The sequence below is a fragment of the Copadichromis virginalis genome, linkage group LG3 (genome assembly GCF_057382275.1).
Source record: "Copadichromis virginalis isolate Kocher_CV1m ecotype Utaka linkage group LG3, C_Virginalis_male_GT1.1, whole genome shotgun sequence".
Classification (NCBI taxonomy): domain Eukaryota; kingdom Metazoa; phylum Chordata; class Actinopteri; order Cichliformes; family Cichlidae; genus Copadichromis; species Copadichromis virginalis.
This window is the reverse complement of record NC_140620.1, coordinates 27413086-27432587: the sequence shown is the minus strand read 5'-3', so window position 1 is coordinate 27432587 and position 19502 is coordinate 27413086. Positions and strand designations below refer to the sequence as shown.

At 39.5% G+C, this 19502-nt stretch overlaps 1 protein-coding gene across 1 annotated transcript; it reads right to left on the bottom strand.

Moving 5' to 3' along the window:
- Positions 1–3987: 3987 nt before the first annotated feature.
- On the bottom strand, positions 3988–19097 carry LOC146713839 (NLR family CARD domain-containing protein 3-like). Its single transcript, XM_085450347.1, has 10 exons — positions 18803–19097; positions 13820–13901; positions 13026–13136; positions 12774–12851; positions 11532–11722; positions 7413–9195; positions 6748–6921; positions 6066–6239; positions 5942–5988; positions 3988–5812 (listed from the first exon to the last, which is right to left on the bottom strand). The coding sequence occupies exons 1-10, from the start codon at positions 18837–18839 to the stop codon at positions 5295–5297; spliced, it is 3195 nt and encodes a 1064-aa protein (XP_085306473.1). The 5' UTR covers positions 18840–19097; the 3' UTR covers positions 3988–5294.
- Between the last annotated feature and the right edge of the window lie 405 nt (positions 19098–19502).

The window sequence follows — 19502 nt, the reverse complement described above, 5'->3', positions numbered from 1 at the left end:
CCCCGCCCTTCCCTTCTCTCCGCGGCTGTACGTGATGACAGCGTCCCTCCTCCTCCTCCTCCTCCTCCTCCTCTCTGTCTGTCTTTGTCCATCTCGCTCTACCGTGTCTCTCCTCCCTGCCTTTTGTCTGACTCTCCCTCAAATTAAACTTACTTTTCTGTCGTTATTGTTTTATGACAAGGGGTGTCAAACATACGGCCCAGTGCCATTCGGTGGGCCCCCATAGGGTCCAGTTCGGGCCACCGCATGGCACTGGTAATTGCGCGAGTTGTCATTAAAAATATTGCTCTTTATATACAAGATTCAAGGTTTACATTTTATTTATTTTTTTTTATTTTTTTTTACAAAAATTTTACATGGATAGATTCAAGGATTAAAAAAATCTACAAAAATCTACATGGATACTGGATCATTTAGAGTACGATTTATAATTATTTGGTGCATGAACTAAGAAAACCATTCATTTAATTGTCTTTAGGAAATTCTAAAATGATGTAAATTGTGTCTAATTTTTATATATATTTTTTAAATTATATTTTACACGTTTAACACAGAATAGCTGCAAACTAGAAAGGGCACCACGAGTACATGTCTGTGCAAATGACTCGAAAGTTCTTTATTTTCATAGTGAATAAAACATGTAGCAGCTTAAAAGCTTAAAAATAGCCACTAAAAATCCCAATTTGAATTTCACTGAAGTCAATCTAAAGATCGAGGGTACTGGCAAAAAGCAGTGTTGGCAAAGAAGCATGATTTCTTTATTTATTTCGAAATGTAGTAAATATGAAAAACGTTACTATTCTTAGACAAATCTAAGATTTCTTTTTTCTGAAAAACGTCTGTAAAAGTGAATGAAAACTTTCACCACAAGGTGGTAGCATTTTAACAGAAAGTACCAGCCACTTAGCAAAGGATTGCTTACAAAAGGCTGTGAGACCCATATGACGTCTATTAAAGTCCGACTTTTCTCTGAGGCTGAAAGCCTGCTCTACTGGATTATGTAACAGAATAATCCCAAGACACTGATTTTTAAAGCACATGTTTCCCATTTGTAAAGAAAGAGACTTCTTACGTTTGCATATATTGTGAGGGAAAACAATATTTACTTTAAAGTGTGCACAGTGCTGCACCGAGCAAACAAAAAATGGGACTATATTGTATGTGCAGGGCATCACTGGACATCGTGTCACTTCAGCCACAGATCCGTGCAGCATAACAGGCTCACAGCTACAAATCAATGCTAATATATTTGATAGCATGCAGACAATAGAAACATTATCTGTCTAGCTTGCTCATAAAAACATACACAACCATTTCGACTTACTACTCTGCCTTAATTTCCTTAAGAGGCCCTGAAAAGGACTGAAGCAGCTGAGAAAAACGTTTTTTTATCACAACATTAATGATGTTCCATAGTTAGTTACATAGAGATCAGATTTTTTAATAGCAGAGGGAACTTAGGTTTTTCATTTAAACAGATTTAGTTACGTTTAAATACACAGATGTAGATGATAATGTAGACCAAGAGGAAAACTATAGATGTTCTTCTTTCTGTATTTGTGTTTTTCTTTCACTTCCTGTACTACTCCATACACAGTACAGCTTACTGTCCTTTTAATGGAGTTTTATAACTCATGTTTGCAACATGAGTCTCAATAATAACTAAATATATAACTCACAAAAAGGTCTGCAACACTTAATTGCAAAGTGATTATTGTAAGAACCACGGCTTATAAATAAGTAATAGTGAATGATTATAATGGTAGAAGTAATAAATAATTCTGCTCAATCTTAATATTTGATGAAGCTGTGGTGGACACAGCTGTGGGAGTCAGTGAAGCAGGCTGGAGCTATAAAACCATTAAGAAAGCCTGAAACTAACTCACCAGGAACGCATTAGGAGGAATAATTAAGAACAGATGGCATCAACAAAAACATGAAGGCAGCATTAAATAAGAATAAAGACCCACACATGAACCCAAAAACTGAAATTTAACAAACTGAGGTTTTGAGTAAACAACAGACCCGTTAGAATGATGGAGCAAAATTTAATCCAGTCAAAGAAGTAGAAATAAAATGAAATATTAACTAAGGATCAACATTAGTTAACACCAGTAAAATTAATAAGACTCTCCAACAACAATAAATGAAATAAATAGAAATGACATGAAATGCAAATTAAGACCAGGAACAACAACTGAAAAGGTTAAACTGTGCTTTTAAAATGAAATGCTGCTAATATTGGAAAACGCCTAACATGAGTCAGTAGGTTATTCCAGCAACTTGAAGCATAAACAGGCAAAAACATGTTGATCAGTGTGGGATCAGAAGACCTGTTCCTGAAAGGTTGAGCTGGTTTCATAGTTCTGAGAGATATCTAAATCCAGTACTTTGCAGGACCTTAACAAAAATAAAAACTTATAAACGAGCCCTAAATGTACCTGTGTTGCCCTCGGCTCAGGTGTTATAGGGTCCCGTTTAATTGTTTCAAACTAAGACACAGGTCCTGAAAATGTCCTTTTTACTTCAAGCAGAGAACATCATAAATTAGCCAAGACATCATACAGTACTGCCCCATGTTAAGTTATTTGTACTTTGTTTATGTGGACCAATAAGAAACAATGATTTTGGATGACCGTAAAACTATGTCAGTTTTTTTTTTAATGATTACTTAAAGATATGTGTTGATGTAATATTTTTAAATTGCCCAACTTCATTTTCTGTTTTGGTCTGAAAAGTTCAGTTTGACTGTAGTTTTCTGTTGTGTTTATAGGACATGAATTTCCAATCTAGTGTCCACTTTAGGCAAACTATAAGTTTGAAGATATGAGGGAAACTCAGAATTTAACGTGCTCCTAAATACAGTTAGTACTGGCAGAGAAGATGTGGCAAGTTTTCCATGGCTCTAACCCACATATACTCTGCTGCTCAACCCACAAATGTATTGAGGACATATGTATTTATAATGCTAAGTTTATTAGGAGAGGTGGGGAGACAATGTGCACTGTCACAATGACAGGGGAGTTAAAAACAACATTAAATAAAACTTTTAAACAACTGAATCCCAAACCAGTAAATATACCTGACAGTGATTCATACAGTGGGCTGGGGCCCCCTGTTGTGCTGTGAAGCTACTGCAGTTTTGCTTATTTGTATAAAAACTGAATTAAAAATGGTAAAAGCAGCTGATTAGTTTGCGATGTGACTCATTACTCTGATCTCAGTTTACCTGTCTTGTATTGAAGTGTCCCAGTGTCAGGTAGGTCCCACATTAGCCTTTATGTAGGACTAAATTGTTTTTGTTTGTTTTTTCTCTGGAGGTTTGGTTGGAGTTTGGTGAATGATATCGTGGGATCTGATCTCTAACTTCTGTTCTGTTTCCTTTGATGTAAAAGGCTTTTATTGTGCTGAACAGATAAAGAGCCCCCCCCCCCCCCCCCCTTTCTCTGGGTGGGTTGGTGTTGCTGAGAGCAGCTGTGAGGCAGACTGCCCCACCCTTTACTCTCAGGCCAAGTCACCCCCTCATTAACACGGTTAGTGACCTATAGGAAACATGAGCCAATAATAATATGGTTGGATTAATGAAGGAGGTTTTTTATGTTCTCAGATTAAAATGACAGGTGATGTTTGTGTTTCTTTCAAATGGTGCATTTCCTGTATAGATGGCATGTATAAGCAAGTAGACTGCATGCATGCTGAACTGTGAAAAGAAAAAGCTTGTTTGAAGTGAGCTGGGCTTTGTTGTGACAGGTGTGCTTTGTAGCACCTGTTCTGTGCTCCACAACAGCCCAGCTGTGGACCAGGTTATGTTCAACATAAGAGATAATGCCCAATCAGGCCTCTGGAAATTAGCGGCATAATTCCTGGAAGATCCCTCAGACCTCTGTGTGTCGGTAATAGGAGAAACTAGTTTTTTTTAACAGCGTCTGAAGTTATTCCTTAATGAGCATCAGTAAGACAAAACTATTAGAAACTTCTGCTTTACACTGCAAATTTAAAAAAACATTTTATTTTTCAATAAGCAGCCATTTGTGATCTAAAACAGGACACCAGTTTGTACATGTTGAATCACATCTAATAGTCTCACCTCACATTTGAATTCTGATTATTTTTCACTGTCAGACCATAACATGCCAACCAGGACCTAACATTCATTTAATAAAATTGCAGACCTGTGATACTTAGACTTCTGTTAACTTACACAGTATTTGTTCCACACAAGCTTCAAGCTAAGTAAAAATAAAGGACAGAAACTAAACGCCTTTGAAACAGCCTCTCTCTCACACACACCTGATTTGTAGTGAAAAGGCTGTAAAAGATGCTCAGAGTTGCCACACACATTTGATTTAAAACAGAGAAAGGTAAATTCTAAATAAAAGAAGACAAAAGAACATTAATACAGCCACCAACATCTACATTCTGCATGTCAAATGTGGGCAGCATGGTGGTGTAGTAGCAAGCCTCACAGCAGTCCTGAGTTCGGCTCCACCATCTGGTTAGAAACGTTCTGTTTAAAGTGTGCATGTTCTGGGTCTACTGGTTGTGTTCTCCTCTGTAGATCTTCTTGCTCTTTACTTAAACCAGCTGTAGATGGTTGTACTCATAAATTTATGCACTGTTAGTCAGTTTTTTAAAATGTAATCTCCTACTTTGTAATTGTGAAATCAGGCTCATTGAATGTATTTTTCTTGGCACTATGTTCAATTATCAAAGTGAGTAAATTGCGAATTCAAAGTTACAGATTAGGAGTTCAGAGGTTTAGACCTGATTTTGAGTTTGAAGTAAATACAAATAAGTTCTACAAAAAATACATGAAACAGAACTGCCCACTTAAAATGCTGACATTGTTTCTGACAAGCAACATAAACAAAATATTAATTTTTAAATTTAGAGAAATACAAAACAGGGAAAGTGTAACCAATTGTCACATTGGAGACGGAACAGTTTTTTGTTTGAAGAATGACTTAGTAGTTGAAAATATTATGTAAATCTACCAAACAGATTCATCAGCAAGAGTGGAAATTGCAGTTACAATGCACAGAAAAACGTATTTCCCCCTTTCTGATTTCTTAGTTTTTGGGTTTTTGTTTTTTTGTGGGGGATATTTGTCACACTTAACTGTTTCAGATCATTAAAAAAATATTAGAAAAAGATAGAGTAAATAAAGAATACCATGTAGCTACAATAGGTGAAACATGACCTAGAACTTCATTAGGACAACATGGAAAAACAATGGGATACTCGTAAAAGCAGTTTAATGTGTGGAACTGATGGACAGAACTTGCAGGTGAAACTTAGGTTAGCTGACAAAATGAAGCAGACGACTGAGAGTGAAGCTCAACAGCAGGATAAAGGGGTTCGTTAAAGGCTGTTTTGTAGCTATGAAGGAGGATGCAGCTGTCATTAGAAACCCTGTAGAAGGACAGCGTGCCAGCTGAACAATCCACATACACACCCACCCGACTGGAGCGCCATCCAGCTGAAGGCACGTCTACTTTCTTGTTACGGTGCAGAATGTAAAAACCATCATCAGAGAAAACCAGACACCAGGATTTGTCATCGTATCCCATCTTAAACTCATTTTTCTTTGCTTCTGTGCCTCTTCTTCTGATTGTAATACCAACGCATAGAAAGCCAAACACTTCCACCTCCCAGTAGCAGCGCCCATTGAGGCTCTGCTCACACAGCACCTGCTGTTTTTTGGAATCAGGATGTGGATGGTCAACTTCCATCCAGGTCACCTTTCTATTCCCATCAGAGAAAAGCAGGTTTGTGTGTGCTGTGTTGGAGTCCAGAGTGAGTTCACAGGCATCTGGAAATAAGAAAACACTTCATTGCAACAACAAAAAGAAGCCATGCCACTTTGAACAATGATCTGTTACTAGATCATAATTTCATTGATTTGTTACTTATTGCCACCAAAAATAACTGAAGTGCTTACATTTCTTGAAGCTTGGTTTCATTCTGTGACTTCCACCGTGTTCAACACTGTGGAGAAAAGTATCTCAGATTTAATTATGTTTCTTAATGAAGTTTTAAAAAATTACTTTAAAAAATTCCATTACCTGAGTTTGCTCAGCTTGTATCGAGGATCATTCTTCAGCTTAGACAGCTGCTTCTCTCCAGAGTCTCCTGGGTGGTTGTAGCTCAGATCCAACTCTATCAGATGAAACGGGTTGAGCTGTAGAGCTGAAGCCAGATATGCACAGCCTGTCGCTGTGACCAGACAACCGGATAACCTGATAAAACAGACACTTTTTCAGTTGAAATAATTCCAGTAGTACATTTTGTTCTTGCTTACCAAACAAAGCAAGTTATGTGCCTAAACTGATGATTGCAACAGCTGACTATGATTGTTAACTTATTATTGACCTTCTGACCACACATAATAATACCAAACAACCCCCGTCAACCAACCCATGTAACATCACTATGTGAAAAGGTAATATGCCAATGTTAATGGGCTAGTTCAGATGTTCCTTTCTTTTTCCACTGGTGGGTTGCCACTCTGGTATCAAACCAAGATGGTGACTCCTGAGTGTCAGAAGTGTACAGTGTTAAAGAAAATGCTTTGTCAATCTAAGTATACTATCTGACTTATTATTGATAAAGACCTCACTGAAATCAGAGCAAGAACTATCATTTTTATTATACAGAGTCACATTTCTAGCAGTTTTCTTTTCAGCTTAAATCTGGCTAAAGGAGGTCCATTACTAGTGTCTTTTGGTGTACTTTATGTGTTACTACCTGAGTATCTCCAGCCTGCAGCACTGACTTGATAGTCCATCACAGAGTAACTTCAACCCTGAATCTTTCAGGTCATTGTCACTGAGGTCTAGATCTCTCAGGGATGAGCAGTAGAACTTGAGAGCAAAAGCCAAATGCTCAGCTGACACCGAGGTCACTTTGCAATCTGCTAACCTGTGGGTGGGTGTTTAAGTGTTAGTATAAAGAGAACAAAGCTGTTTCATTCTGTAGACAAATAAAGAAAAAATTAAAGGTTTTAAAAAGTGTTATGAGACAGAAGTTTTGAAACCTTTATTTTTACATTTTGGCCATTCTCATCTTTTTGTTGTAAAGTATTGAGTAGATAATGTCAGCTGATTTAGCTAGATGATCTTGGCCTTCTTTGAGCAGAATGTTTTATTATTTTATCAAATAATCTTATCTTGTTTTATTCAACTTGGGATAAAAAAAAGTAACAATTAAGACCATAAAGTCATCAGGGAAGTGGTTGCTGTGGTCATAAATTAAATCCATGCCATGACAAAGGTTTAAGGATGACACTTGATCAGCTTGATCAAGAACAGTTCCTTTCCAGCAAACCCTGACCTTACACAATCTGATTGACAGAAAAGTATATTTAACATGTTGTTATTCAACATGAAAGCAAATTATTGCTGCAAACTTACATAGCTTTTCTACTCTTCCTCACAGCTGGTATCAGCCTCCGTCTGCCCTCATCTGATGTGTTGTAACTCTTTAAGTCCAAGACCTCCAGATCATTCTTTGATACCTGTAGCATGTAGGCCAGTGCAGAGCAGTGCAGGGGAGTCAACTCTGTTTTTGAACGATCTGACAGTGCGAGATATTTCTGAATCTCATCTTTGACTTTGTGATCTCTCATCTCGATCATAGTCTGGAAAAGGTTGATGCAGCTGTCTGGAGAGAGGTTCTTCCTTCTGATAGACTTGAGGTAAGTCAAGATTTTCTTGTCAGTATCTTGACTTTGATCTGGTGAAGGCAGCAGACCATGAAGGACTCTCCGGTTGGGTTCAACTAGGAGGCCAAGAAGGAATCTCAGGAAGAAGTCCAGGTGGCCATTTTTCTTCTTCTCCAGCACTTTGTCAACTGTCACCTTTACAAGATCAAGTAACGTATGGTCTTTATCCTCCAAAATGAGGAAGTTTTTAAGTTCTGTAGTATTATTGTTAATAAAACAGTCATAGACAAAGAGAGCTGCAAAGAACTCCTGTACGGTCAGATGCACAAAGCAAAAGACCCTTTTGTTGGAAAAGAGTTGTTCTTCCAAATGGACTGTGGTGCAAAATCCAGAGTAGATGGATGCTTCTTTAATGTCAATGCCAAAGTCTTCCAGGTCTTCCTCATAGAAGATGAGGTTGTTCTTCAGCAGCTGCTCAAATGCAAGCTTGCCGAGTTTCAGAAGAAATTCTTTGTGTGTCTTCAGAAGCTTTTCTTTGTTTGTCTCAACCTTCTTGTCATATTTTCTGCTTCTACGCTTTGTTTGTGCAAACAGGAAGTGTGACATCATCTCTGTAAGAGTTTGAGGAATTGCAGTTTCAACATCTCCTCCAAAGACTTCCTGGAATAACACTGCAGAAATCCAGCAGAAGATCGGGATCTGACACATGATGTCGAGACTCTGTGAAGACTGAATATGTTTAATGATCCTTTCAGCAAGACCAGGATCATGACTAAATCTCCTCCTGAAGTATTCAGCTTTTTGAGGATCATTGAAACCTCTTATCTCTGTCACCATGTCAACATGTTCTGCAGGGATCTGATTGGCTGCTGCTGGACGGGAAGTAATCCAGAGGTTTGCATCAGGAAGAAGGTTACCCTGGATGATGTTTGCTAGGAGATCCCTCACAGGTGCTGCTTCCTTGACAGATGTTATAGTCTTAATGCCTTCAAAGTCCAGATGAAACCTGCTTTCATCCAGACCGTCCAGGATCAGAACAATCTTGGTTTTGGTATAATCCACTGAATCTTTGAGTTCAGACAGTGTGGGGTGAAATAAAGTTAGGAGCTCATGTAGGCTTTTTTCACCTGAAATCAAATTCAGCTCTCTGAAAGCAAGACTGAAAACAAAGTCAAGATCTTGGTTTTGCTTCTCTTCGGCCCAGTCAAGAATGAATTTCTGCACAGCCAGAGACTTCCCAATGCCTGCAACGCCCTTCGTCACAACTGTTCTGTGGGGTTTGGTTTGGACAGAAAACGATTTGAATATGTGACTGAGGTTTACTGAACAGTCATTGGATGATTGCGTTTTCCATTTACTTTTGAATTGATGCTCTTCATTTAGTCTTCCACTCTCTCCAGTGGTGATGAACAACATTGTGTAGATGTTCTGGAGTAGATTTTCTTGGTCACCATTACCTTCAAATGTCAGAGCAAATTTCTTTTTCACTGCCTTTTTCAAATTTTCCTTTACTTTGACAAGGAGGATGTTCCCTGGAATCAAACAGAGCAATGTTTTCAGATTTGTAAACAGGAATTCATTACATTTTGTTTAATAAATAAAAGCTGCGTTGGGCAAAATTGTTAAAATTTGGCATCTACCTTTGGCATCCTAAATTTAGATGAAAACTGGAGTCTTAAAGTGTTTTCACACCTATGTTGTTTAGTTCATATAAGTACAACTCTGCTCATTTTCCCCTTTGGTAAAGTTTGTTTGTGCGGGTGTGAACAACAAGTATGATAATCACACTTGAGGAGAAGGTCTTGCTTCGTTCCAAAGTCCAGATTGGTGCAGTTTGTTTAAAGTGTGAAAAGTGATCCAGCTTCGATTCAACCTAACTACCAGGTGTATTTTCCAAGTGTGAGCTAAACACCTTCCTGTAACTACTTATTCTTTGCATTCTGGACATTGACAGCATTTTAATCCTTGGTGATTTTAATATTCGTGTTTTTTTGTCACCAAAAACAACTTTTGGATCTTATTAATTCCTTTAATCTCATTCCAATCAGTTAAGACTCCCACCCATGAGCGCGGACAAACCTTGGACCTAGTTTTATTCTGCGGTCTGCAGCTATAGGATATTCAAATTTGTAACCTTAACCTTTCGGATCATATGCCTGTTTTATTCAAAATTTCTGTCCCATACTTCTTAGTTAAGCCTCCTCTTCCTGTCCGCCAATACCGCATCATTACACCAGTTACTGCGGAGCAATTCTCTGCTGGTTATCAGAATTCTGGTCTCCCTATCATGGACAATTTCTCCGTTAAGCAAAATGTTGATCATTTGCTTACCATGTTTAATGTCACCTGTACAAACGTCCTAGATATGGCTGCTCCTTTTAGAAAAACTAAACGCTCTAGACCTAAAACTGATCCCTGGCTAAACAAGGACACCCGGGCCATTAGAAGGACCTGTAGAAAGACCGAAAGAAAATGAAAAAGACAAACTTCCGATTTCCTTCAATATGTTAAGAGATGCTCTGTCTCTTTATCAAGATGCTGTGCGTAAAGCAAAAACTACCTATCCAATTGTACCTATCGGATATTATCAGCAAACACAGCTACAGCCCTTGTATCTTATTCAATACTAATCACTCTGTTATCAACCCCCATCCACCTCTCAATTACTAGGGTCCCTTGGTACCTGTGAAAACTTTTTACGTTTTTTTGTTGATAAGGTGGATACTATTAGGTCTTATTTCATTCCTCCGCCCTATGATCCCTCTGTTCCCTTGTTTTCCTCAGTTGTGTTTGATCACTACGAGACGATTTCTCTGAACTCTCTGGCTGAACTAGTCTCCCGTCTTAAGGACTCTATGTGTCACCTTGACACTATCTCCTCTAGTTTTTTAAAGAAGTCTTTGACACTATTGGCCCTCATGTTTTAACTGTTATCAACACCTCTCTTTTTACGGGAGGAGTTCCACTTGATCTTAAACATACTATTGTCCACCCACTTCTTAAAAAAGACTAACCTTGATGCAACTGTTATTTCAAATTTTAGACCAATCTCTAAACTTTCTTTTCTGTCTAAAATTTTAGAAAAAAATTGCCTTTATTCAGCTCAAGGCCTTTCTGGAGACTAATGCCATCTTAGAATCGTTTCAGTCTGTTTCTGGGGATATCCAGAAGCAACTTATCTGCCGACTTAAGAACTCTGCTTGGAGTATTATTTAAAGTTAAAAAGTTAAAAGTATTAGTTAAAAGGTCCAAGAGATAAGATGGAGCTAATCCATTCAGAGATTTAAAAACAAACAACAAAATCTTGATTTCGATTCTACAACGTACTGGTAACCAGTTTAAACTAGAGATGGACAGATCCGATATTACGTATCGGTATCGGTCCGATACTGACCTAAATTACTGGATCGGATATCGGCGAGAAATAAAAAAGTGTAATCCGATCCATTAAATATCAAAAAAGCACCTCACAAAACTTGCGACACGGCGTAACTCGACTCATAACCGCAGCACGTCAGAGCAGTATGCATCACGTGATAGAGCGGCTGTGTGTATTTGTAGCCTCGCTACCAAACCGGCATTTCATCTCTGAGAAAGTTATCCCAGAGAGAAGTAAAACAAGTGTGTAAGTTAATCTCTGAATGTTTGTAAAGCATTCCCGCGTTAAGCTTAACAACCGATATATTCTCTCTCTCTCCCTCTCCTGCTGCTACTTCAATCGTGAAACTGCTTAATGATCAGCTGATCGGCTTTTCTGTTGCGAGTTCTGTTGGTGTAAGATCGCTGCAATCACTTTTATTTCCAAGGATAAATGGTGCACACATATCAAAGATCCCAGTGACAGTAGCATTTACCTGTGGAAGCTTACCTGTGCTTTCAACATTCTTAAGTCTGCATTTCTCAACACAATCCAGGCAGAGATTTTCTGCATGTGAGCCAGATTGATCCCAGTTTGAGCTCACACACTGTTTGCATAACCAGTGTCCACACTTGAAGTGGACTGGATCCCTCAAAACCTTCTTACACATTAGACAGCTGTTTGGATCCACACTGGGATAACTGTAGGAAAAGCAATACAAAGCCTTCATTTATATTCAGTAATTATATGGCAATACTTATTTTCCACCCTAATTTACGAATAAATTCTTTACAAATCCTACCATGTGGATTCATGGATTTTTTTTTCACATTCTGTCTCTCACAGTTGAAGTGTACCTCTGGTGCAAATTACTGACCTCTGTCATCATTTTAAGTGGGGGAACTTGCACAATCGGTGGCTGACTAAATACTTTTTTGCCCCACTGTATGTTGCAGAGGCTTAAATGACTCATTCTGCAGAAGTACAGAGACAAACAGTGCCAGGAGCAAAATTCCAAGCTTAAGTGCATTGTAGAAAACGATATGTTTGAAGCTGATGGAAAATGTCAACAGTAAGGCACACCTTCAAGCTGTATATCTGAAACCAAGCCGGATGTAAGAAAGGTAATGTTATTGCTCACAATAGCAGGGCCTCAGATTATTGAAGTGTTCAACACATTCATATGCAGCAAACCAGATTAGGATGAAGGGAAGTTTGATAAAGTTATCTCGAAGTTAGATGCCCATTGTCCTCCTAAATATAATAAAACATCTAAGAGATAAATCTTTTGAAACCTTTCTGATAAACCTGAAGCTCATGTACAACTTTGCTACACTAAGTGACTCTACACTATTAACATTGGGGACAAACATTCAGAAAAAAGCTTCTGAGGGAAATCAACATGGCATTGAAAAGATTATTAAAGCATGTGAGTTTTCACATCAGTATGTCAAGACATTCAGCGAAATGGCCAAAAATGCTGTCAGTGACATCTCTACTGTGGGAGCAGGTCCCAGCCAAAGAGGGAGATGCACACATGCAGTCTGAAAAAAGGATCTTTGACTGACTTGTCACAAAGAAACTAGAAATTTTTGCATTAATATGAACACTGAAAGAGATATCCTGGTAAAAAAAAAAAAAAAAAGACTCCAATATTCCTTAGAGTTACAAAAAAACAACTCAATCACTTCTAATCCTACCCTTCAGTATTTTTAAGAAACTGAGAGAAGATTTAGCAGAAATGAGAATTACCTGAGCTGCTGGTGAGTGGATTCATCGCTCTGCACAGAAACGGAACTTTCAGATGTGAACTCCGTTGCACTCTGTAAACTATAAAGATATATATATTTAGTGTAAAAACTTTATAAGCATTCACTGAGCAGTCAACGCTTTGCTCAACTATTGAAACTTTTTATGGAAATGCACTTTTTATCTATACACTGTGGTTTATTGTAACAGAAAGAGATCAGTAAGATATTTTATATTAGTAAGAACAAAGTTTACTGTTTCCATTTTGATTCCTCATCTCTAAAGACGAGAGGTTCAATCCTGGATCGATCACTCTTAATGGAGACACATCTGGGACCCGTGGACTCGGCAACACTTTTCTGTGAACTAAGACGAAAGTTTATTTAACACTTTATTGATGTCGAGAGAAGTCACCTACACAAAAAAATTACACATTTAATGCAAAAACTGCAGGGGAAATCCTGAGACCACTCAACTGCACTAAAAAAAATTTTTTTTCACAAATCAAATATGCCGTCAGCAAAACACAAAGTATACACATCACACATACAGTAAACGACACCCTAAACAAGTAAAACATCAGGATTTCCATTAAACGTGTTTAAACATTTTACAACCCTGTTTATTAAATTGATAACACAACATATAAAATGTAAATATAAACAGAATCCAGTGACATACATTGGAATAATTGGAAATAGCACAAAGACGACACATCAAACATTGAAACTAGGAAAATGTATTTATTTATTGAACAAAGTAGGCTAGTTTTTAAATTGAATGCCAGCAGCGCATTTCAATAAGATGAAACAGGGGTGTGTTTACTGCTGTAATACATCGTCTTTCTCTAAGAGACTGATGACACTAAGTGTTGGAAAACATTATTCTTTAAATTCCCCGGCACAATCTTTGAAGTCCCAAACCCCAACTTTACTTCTGAAGAATGTCTTGCAAATCATTTGATTTTGCATTTATTTACATTTTACACTCTTTCCCTCTGCTTTGGAAACGTGGCTACATGTGATGATTTATGAATAGTTGAGTAATACCTGGCTGATGGCTCACAAGGTTCAGAAGCTGTTGTTGAAAGCTTCCTCTTCTTCTCCTCAGACATATCTGAACAGGCACCTGCTGCAGAAAAATGCATCCTTGAAATACTAATTTAATAACACAATCCTTCCTCATTAGGTTTTGAGTCATTATGAGACATTATAAGTCCAAGTTCACTGAGAAACTATCATGTTTGTATTGAAGTAAGGGGTTCAACATAACCAGTGGCCTGTAGTATGAAGCAGGAGTTTAGCTTATCCAGGACTTCAGGATGAACCCTGGGTTAACCCTGCGACCCAGCTCACTTGCTGTGTATCATCCAAAGCAGGTCAAGTTTCAGATTAGAGACTAACAGGTACCAAATCACCACCTACTGAACAATCAGTTCTCCAGAAAATAGTAAAAAGTAAGAAGTGAATCACCTTCACAGTACAGAAATCCAAGGTTATTCCTGAAGGTACCTGCATAAGTCAAAATCCAGTTTTGTTGTACAGGCCTCTATACATAGGTTACAGGATCCTGCCATCACTTCAGTCTTTACTGTTAAACCCTTAAACTGCACCATGTCTGCAGCTGAGAGAATAAAAGCTTTAACTGTCTGGAGCAAGTTATATCAAAATACCGGGTCTTCAAAAATTGTCAACAATGTTTTCACTGATTCTCTATTTTACAGCATGTATAAGTGTGATATAGATTATCTGATGTGGCAATACGTTTTATATGTTTTGTTTAGCCGTCCTTAAAGCCACTAAATGAAGTACAGATTTTGTTATAAGTATCTAATCTGAATCTAATCATGTCAAACTGATGGTTTTTTTGTTTTGTTTTTTTAGGCTTTTGAATTGTAAGCTTCAAGTTTCAAAGGATCCAGTTTATATTTCCAGAGCTCTGATGGGCACCTATCACCTTGGACATAAACAGCAGCACTGAGAGCAAGCTTGGTTATACAATTTTAATTAAAATGTTTGTTTTCCCATCATGTGCATTAAATCATCATATTAATGATTTTCTGCACAAACAGTGTTGGTTTTTAAGGTATTTAGAAAGTTCTGATCAGAATTTTATCATCATCATGTAATGTCTCTAATAAAATGTTACACTCACAGGGATCACTTTGCGCAGTGAAAGAGTCATATGACCCATGAAACGGCTCTTTTACATTGATGCTGCCAAGACCACCCTGTTCTTGTGAACGTGTAGGGCCGGCATGGGGAATTCCAGGCCTCAAGGGCTGGTGTCCTGTAGGTTTTAGATGTGACCTTGATCCAACATATCTTATTTAAATTGCTAAATTATCTCTTCAATATGTCTTGAAGTTCTCAACTTGGTAATGAAGAGGGTGATATCTAAATCTGCAAGACACCGGCCCTTGAGGGCTGGAGTTTCCCAGCCCTGGCGTAGGGGAAACCCAAATTAATGTTTGACCTTGTTAACCAGCTTCATGTGACGGTTTATCCTGATCGCCAGCTCAGTCTGGCAGTAGCAGACTTTGTGGATTGACAAAAAGGACCCAAAATGCAGACTCCAAGGAAGAGAGAAAAAAATTTGAATGCTAGCTGGTAAAATAAGGTACAAACAAAGGGCAAGGCAAACTGAAGCAAAACTGACATTAACCTAAACTGTGAGAAATAAACAAACAAGAAGAAAAACCTAGACATGAAACTTGGAAACATGCCGTGGAAAACATGACGTGAACAATAGATGACCTGACAAAGAATGAACATACAGTCTAAATACACACAAGGGTGATTAGGGGAAGTGGAAACACATGGGGAAACAGCGGACACAAGTCTGACATAACGACACAAAGGCTGTGTCCCAATTCAGAGACCGCACGCTTGAAGTACGCGCACTACGCGCACTACGCGTACTACGTACGGTGCGTACTATAAGTACGAGAAGTGCGGAAGTGAGAGGCTTGTGAAATGGGACGGTCTAGCCTTCGTCGCACTGTTCAGGTTGCCTAGCAACCATGATACTAACCGCGAGAAACGTTACATACAGCTTTGTTTGACAGAAATGAAGGAGAAAAATATTTTGTTGGTCATTCATTGTTGTCATGACATCACTTTGATTAGTTGAGTATCTGAGGCTATATATATATATATGAATGAAATGAAGCGAGACAGATAAATATGAAGGCATGCCGGCTCGGACGTCACCCGGATCAACAAGGTCCGCGTCAGGTGTTGAGGGCACCCTGACGAAAAGTGGGCTACTGGAACAAGAAGGCATCGGTGGGCAAGAGACGAAAACAGGGCGTTGTTGGAATGCTACTACGCAAGTAACCCCGGCGGAAGGGGCTACATGAATAGGATGACGGACCTATGGATTCTTCGATACCCAACATCCACAATGACGGCGAAACAACTAGTAGCTCAGTGTTCCAACATTCGAAAGAAGGGACTGCTCTCACAGCTAGAGATTGACGAGTCAGGATGCCAGGTCAGGGGGGAGATATCATCACCCCCACCCGAGATTGGGTACATAGCCCCAAGTGCGATAGGAGAAGGACCGTTGAGTGCGAGAGGAACTGACCTGAAAAATAGGATCCCCCGTAGCCAAGATTACCAAGATTACGTGAAGTACCCACAGAAGGTCTGCTAGATGATGTTAATGCAGCACTACGGACGATACCTACAACCACGATTACCGACACTAACAAGCTGATCTACAATACGGCAGCAGTGATCAGTAAGATGCTTGGCTACAAGTTGAACAGCCACAAGGGGCAGTACCCTCCATGGAGAAGGAGGCTAGAGAGCAAGATCAAAGTAGCACGGAGGGAGGTTAGCCAACTAACGGAGTTGCAGAAAGGTGCAGCAAAGAAGGTGCATAAGAAATACAGCAAACTGTTCATACCTGAGGTCTTGGAAACTGCCAAGCAAAGACTCACAGCCTTGGCCAGCCACTTGAGGAGGTACACCAGAGAGATAGAAGGCAGGAGAATAAACCAGCTGTTCTCCACAGAACCAGCAAAGGTTCAAGGGAACAATAATAATGAGAGAACAGCACCACCAAGGCTGGAGACGGAGCAATACTGGAAGAGCATATGGGAGAAGGACGCAACCCATAACGGCAATGCTCAGTGGCTAGTGGATCTGAGGGCAGACCACAGCGACCTCCCTGAACAGGGTCCAGTAACCATCACAGTGGCAGATATCCAAGACAGGGTCTCCAGTATGAAGAGTTGGACAGCACCAGGGCCCGACATGGTTCACGCCTACTGGCTGAAGAAGCTGACTGCACTCCACGAGCGTCTGGCAGCACAAATGAACCAGCTGCTAGTTAACGAGAGACACCTCGATTGGCTAACTGAAGGTCGGACGGTCCTGATCCCCAAGGACCCCAAGAAGGGACCCGTCCCATCCAACTACCAACCAATAACCTGCCTCAGTACTGGAAGTCCCACAGGATCTTAGCTCGGTCATTCTCCACCACCCTTGGGGGCATCTCCCATTTTGACCTCGGGACTTCCAGGTTATACTCGGCACAGATGTTCCTGTACACTATGCCGGCCACTTGGTTATGGCGTTCCATGTATGCCTTGCCTGCTAGCATCTTGCACCCTGCTGTTATGTGCTGGATTGTCTCTGGGGCATCTTTACACAGCCTGCACCTGGGGTCTTGCCTGGTGTGATAGACCCCAGCCTCTATGGATCTTGTACTCAGAGCTTGTTCTTGTGCTGCCATGATTAGTGCCTCTGTGCTGTCTTTCAGTCCAGCTTTGTCCAGCCACTGGTAGGATTTCTGGATATCAGCCACCTCCTCTATCTGCCGGTGGTACACACACATATACCAATATTAGGGGGGATTCATGCACAGTCGTAAATTCCCACAGTGTGCACAATGTGCTTCGAATATTGTGCGTGCGTAGTTTTTGTTTTATACAGTGTCAGCCAGGCATCTGACTATGAAAAAATTACACTCCAAAAGACCCCGGGCTTCTGAAAAAAAACCCGGGCTTAAGCCCAGTAAGCCGCCCCCCCCCCCCCCCCCGCTCCGCCAGACAAGACAATATAAACTTGACAACATAAGACACGCAGCAAGAAAACAGGGAGAGGGAAACTTAAATACAGGGGTAGAAAACACCAAGAGAAACTAATAAACAAACGAATTTAGCTACCCTAAAGAACTTAAACATAACATCCAAATAAACTAAAACTCAAAAGGCTGGGTCAAAATATACGTTTTTAAGTTATAAAAAAATCATCTGAACAAATAATGAACCCCTCTCACAAAATTAGCTTAGCAACAGTAAAAACTAGGAAAACACATTACTGTAGCTTTGCAGAGGAAATGTGAATGAAAATTGTGTTTGAGTCAATGCAAATCACAGAACGAAAGCTACAGTTTACTATAAGTACTAACATGATCTTAAACCGACTAAAACACACCCGCATCTGGGCATACAGACCGTTATAACGGTTGTCTCACTGTATTTGCACAGGAAAGATGTGCAATATAATGTATTGTAATACATTAAAACATAGGTTCCAAAGTTTGGACAAATATATGAACTGCTATGAGCTGATACTGGCTGACAGCATTAATGCTGAAGCACACTCACCTGAAGATCGCTTCTATTTTAAATCAGGTCTCAGGATCTCTTTTCTTATAAACATAAAGCGATGATGTATATATAATCTATTAACTGAGTCGGTGTAAACCTGGTCAGTCATAGAAACTGGTCACTGTGCAGACATCACCTTAGAAACCAGCCACAACTGTGGCTTACCTGAATTCATTAATTATTCAGGTAAGCCGGTTTTGGGAAATCAAACCATGGAGACAAAGGACACGAGTCACTTCCTCTAACGACTACAATGCAATCCAAACTGTAGCTGTTTTAAGGAAGCACACTAAAAAGAGGGAAAACGCGCAAAATGAGCAAAACATTCTTCCTTTAATCAAATAACAGATATTTTAATCAAACCCAGCCGACAAGCTCGCTGCCCACGTGATACACGGATCTTACTTACTTTTGTTTGAAGGACAAAAAGCCTCGTCCCGGTCCATCCTGCCTTCGTTCTTCTTGTTTAAATAAACAATATATAAAGTCAGGTCTCTGTTTCGTTTCCTGTGTCCACAGATGATGTATCCACGTGCTGCAACAGACTTCGGACCTCACAGGCTCCAAGTGTTTAAAAGTAATTATCGTGAATACAACTACTTAATACAACCTAAAGTTTCATTAATGTGAGTTATAGCTGTCTTTTTCTCTTTATATCGTTGCGTTATAGTGAAGCACGATCCCCTCGTGCTTCACTATTTGCAAGCAGGCAAGTGACGTGTTCACGAATGAAACTGCTTTGTGTCTGCTTGTTCACTCTACAAATGAAATGTGACACCGTGTTGTTCTAGTCTGTGAACCATCAAAGCGGCCCGCGTGCGCAAAAGAAGGCGTCACACACAACGTGCTCTGTTTAGATCCAGACCGAACAGTATTGTTTGACTGATGGTTCTTAATATAAAGACTTCGGACATTACGTTTCCCAATTTTTCTTTAAACTATAAAGTTATTTACATATGGCCTAATAATTATCCTAATTGCTGTTTTAGAGAGGAGCGGCGCTTCAAAGGATAGTTGCACATTTCTGTCAAAATTTGCAGATTATACAGTACAAATAAAATGTTCACGTTTCTCCAACGTTGTCTTCCCAACTCTCTGGATGGCCAGGA

Bases quoted from the DNA above. Each gene is read 5' to 3' on its own strand.
- LOC146713839 (XM_085450347.1), bottom strand. From the start codon at position 18,839: ATGGACCGGGACGAGGCTTTTTGTCCTTCAAACAAAA. The intron at 13,902-18,802 runs GTAAGTAAGATC...ATTTTTCTGCAG, and splicing joins TTTTTGTCCTTCAAACAAAA to CAGGTGCCTGTTCAGATATG. The intron at 6,922-7,412 runs GTAAGTTTGCAG...ACCCACCCACAG, and splicing joins AGGAAGAGTAGAAAAGCTAT to GTTAGCAGATTGCAAAGTGA.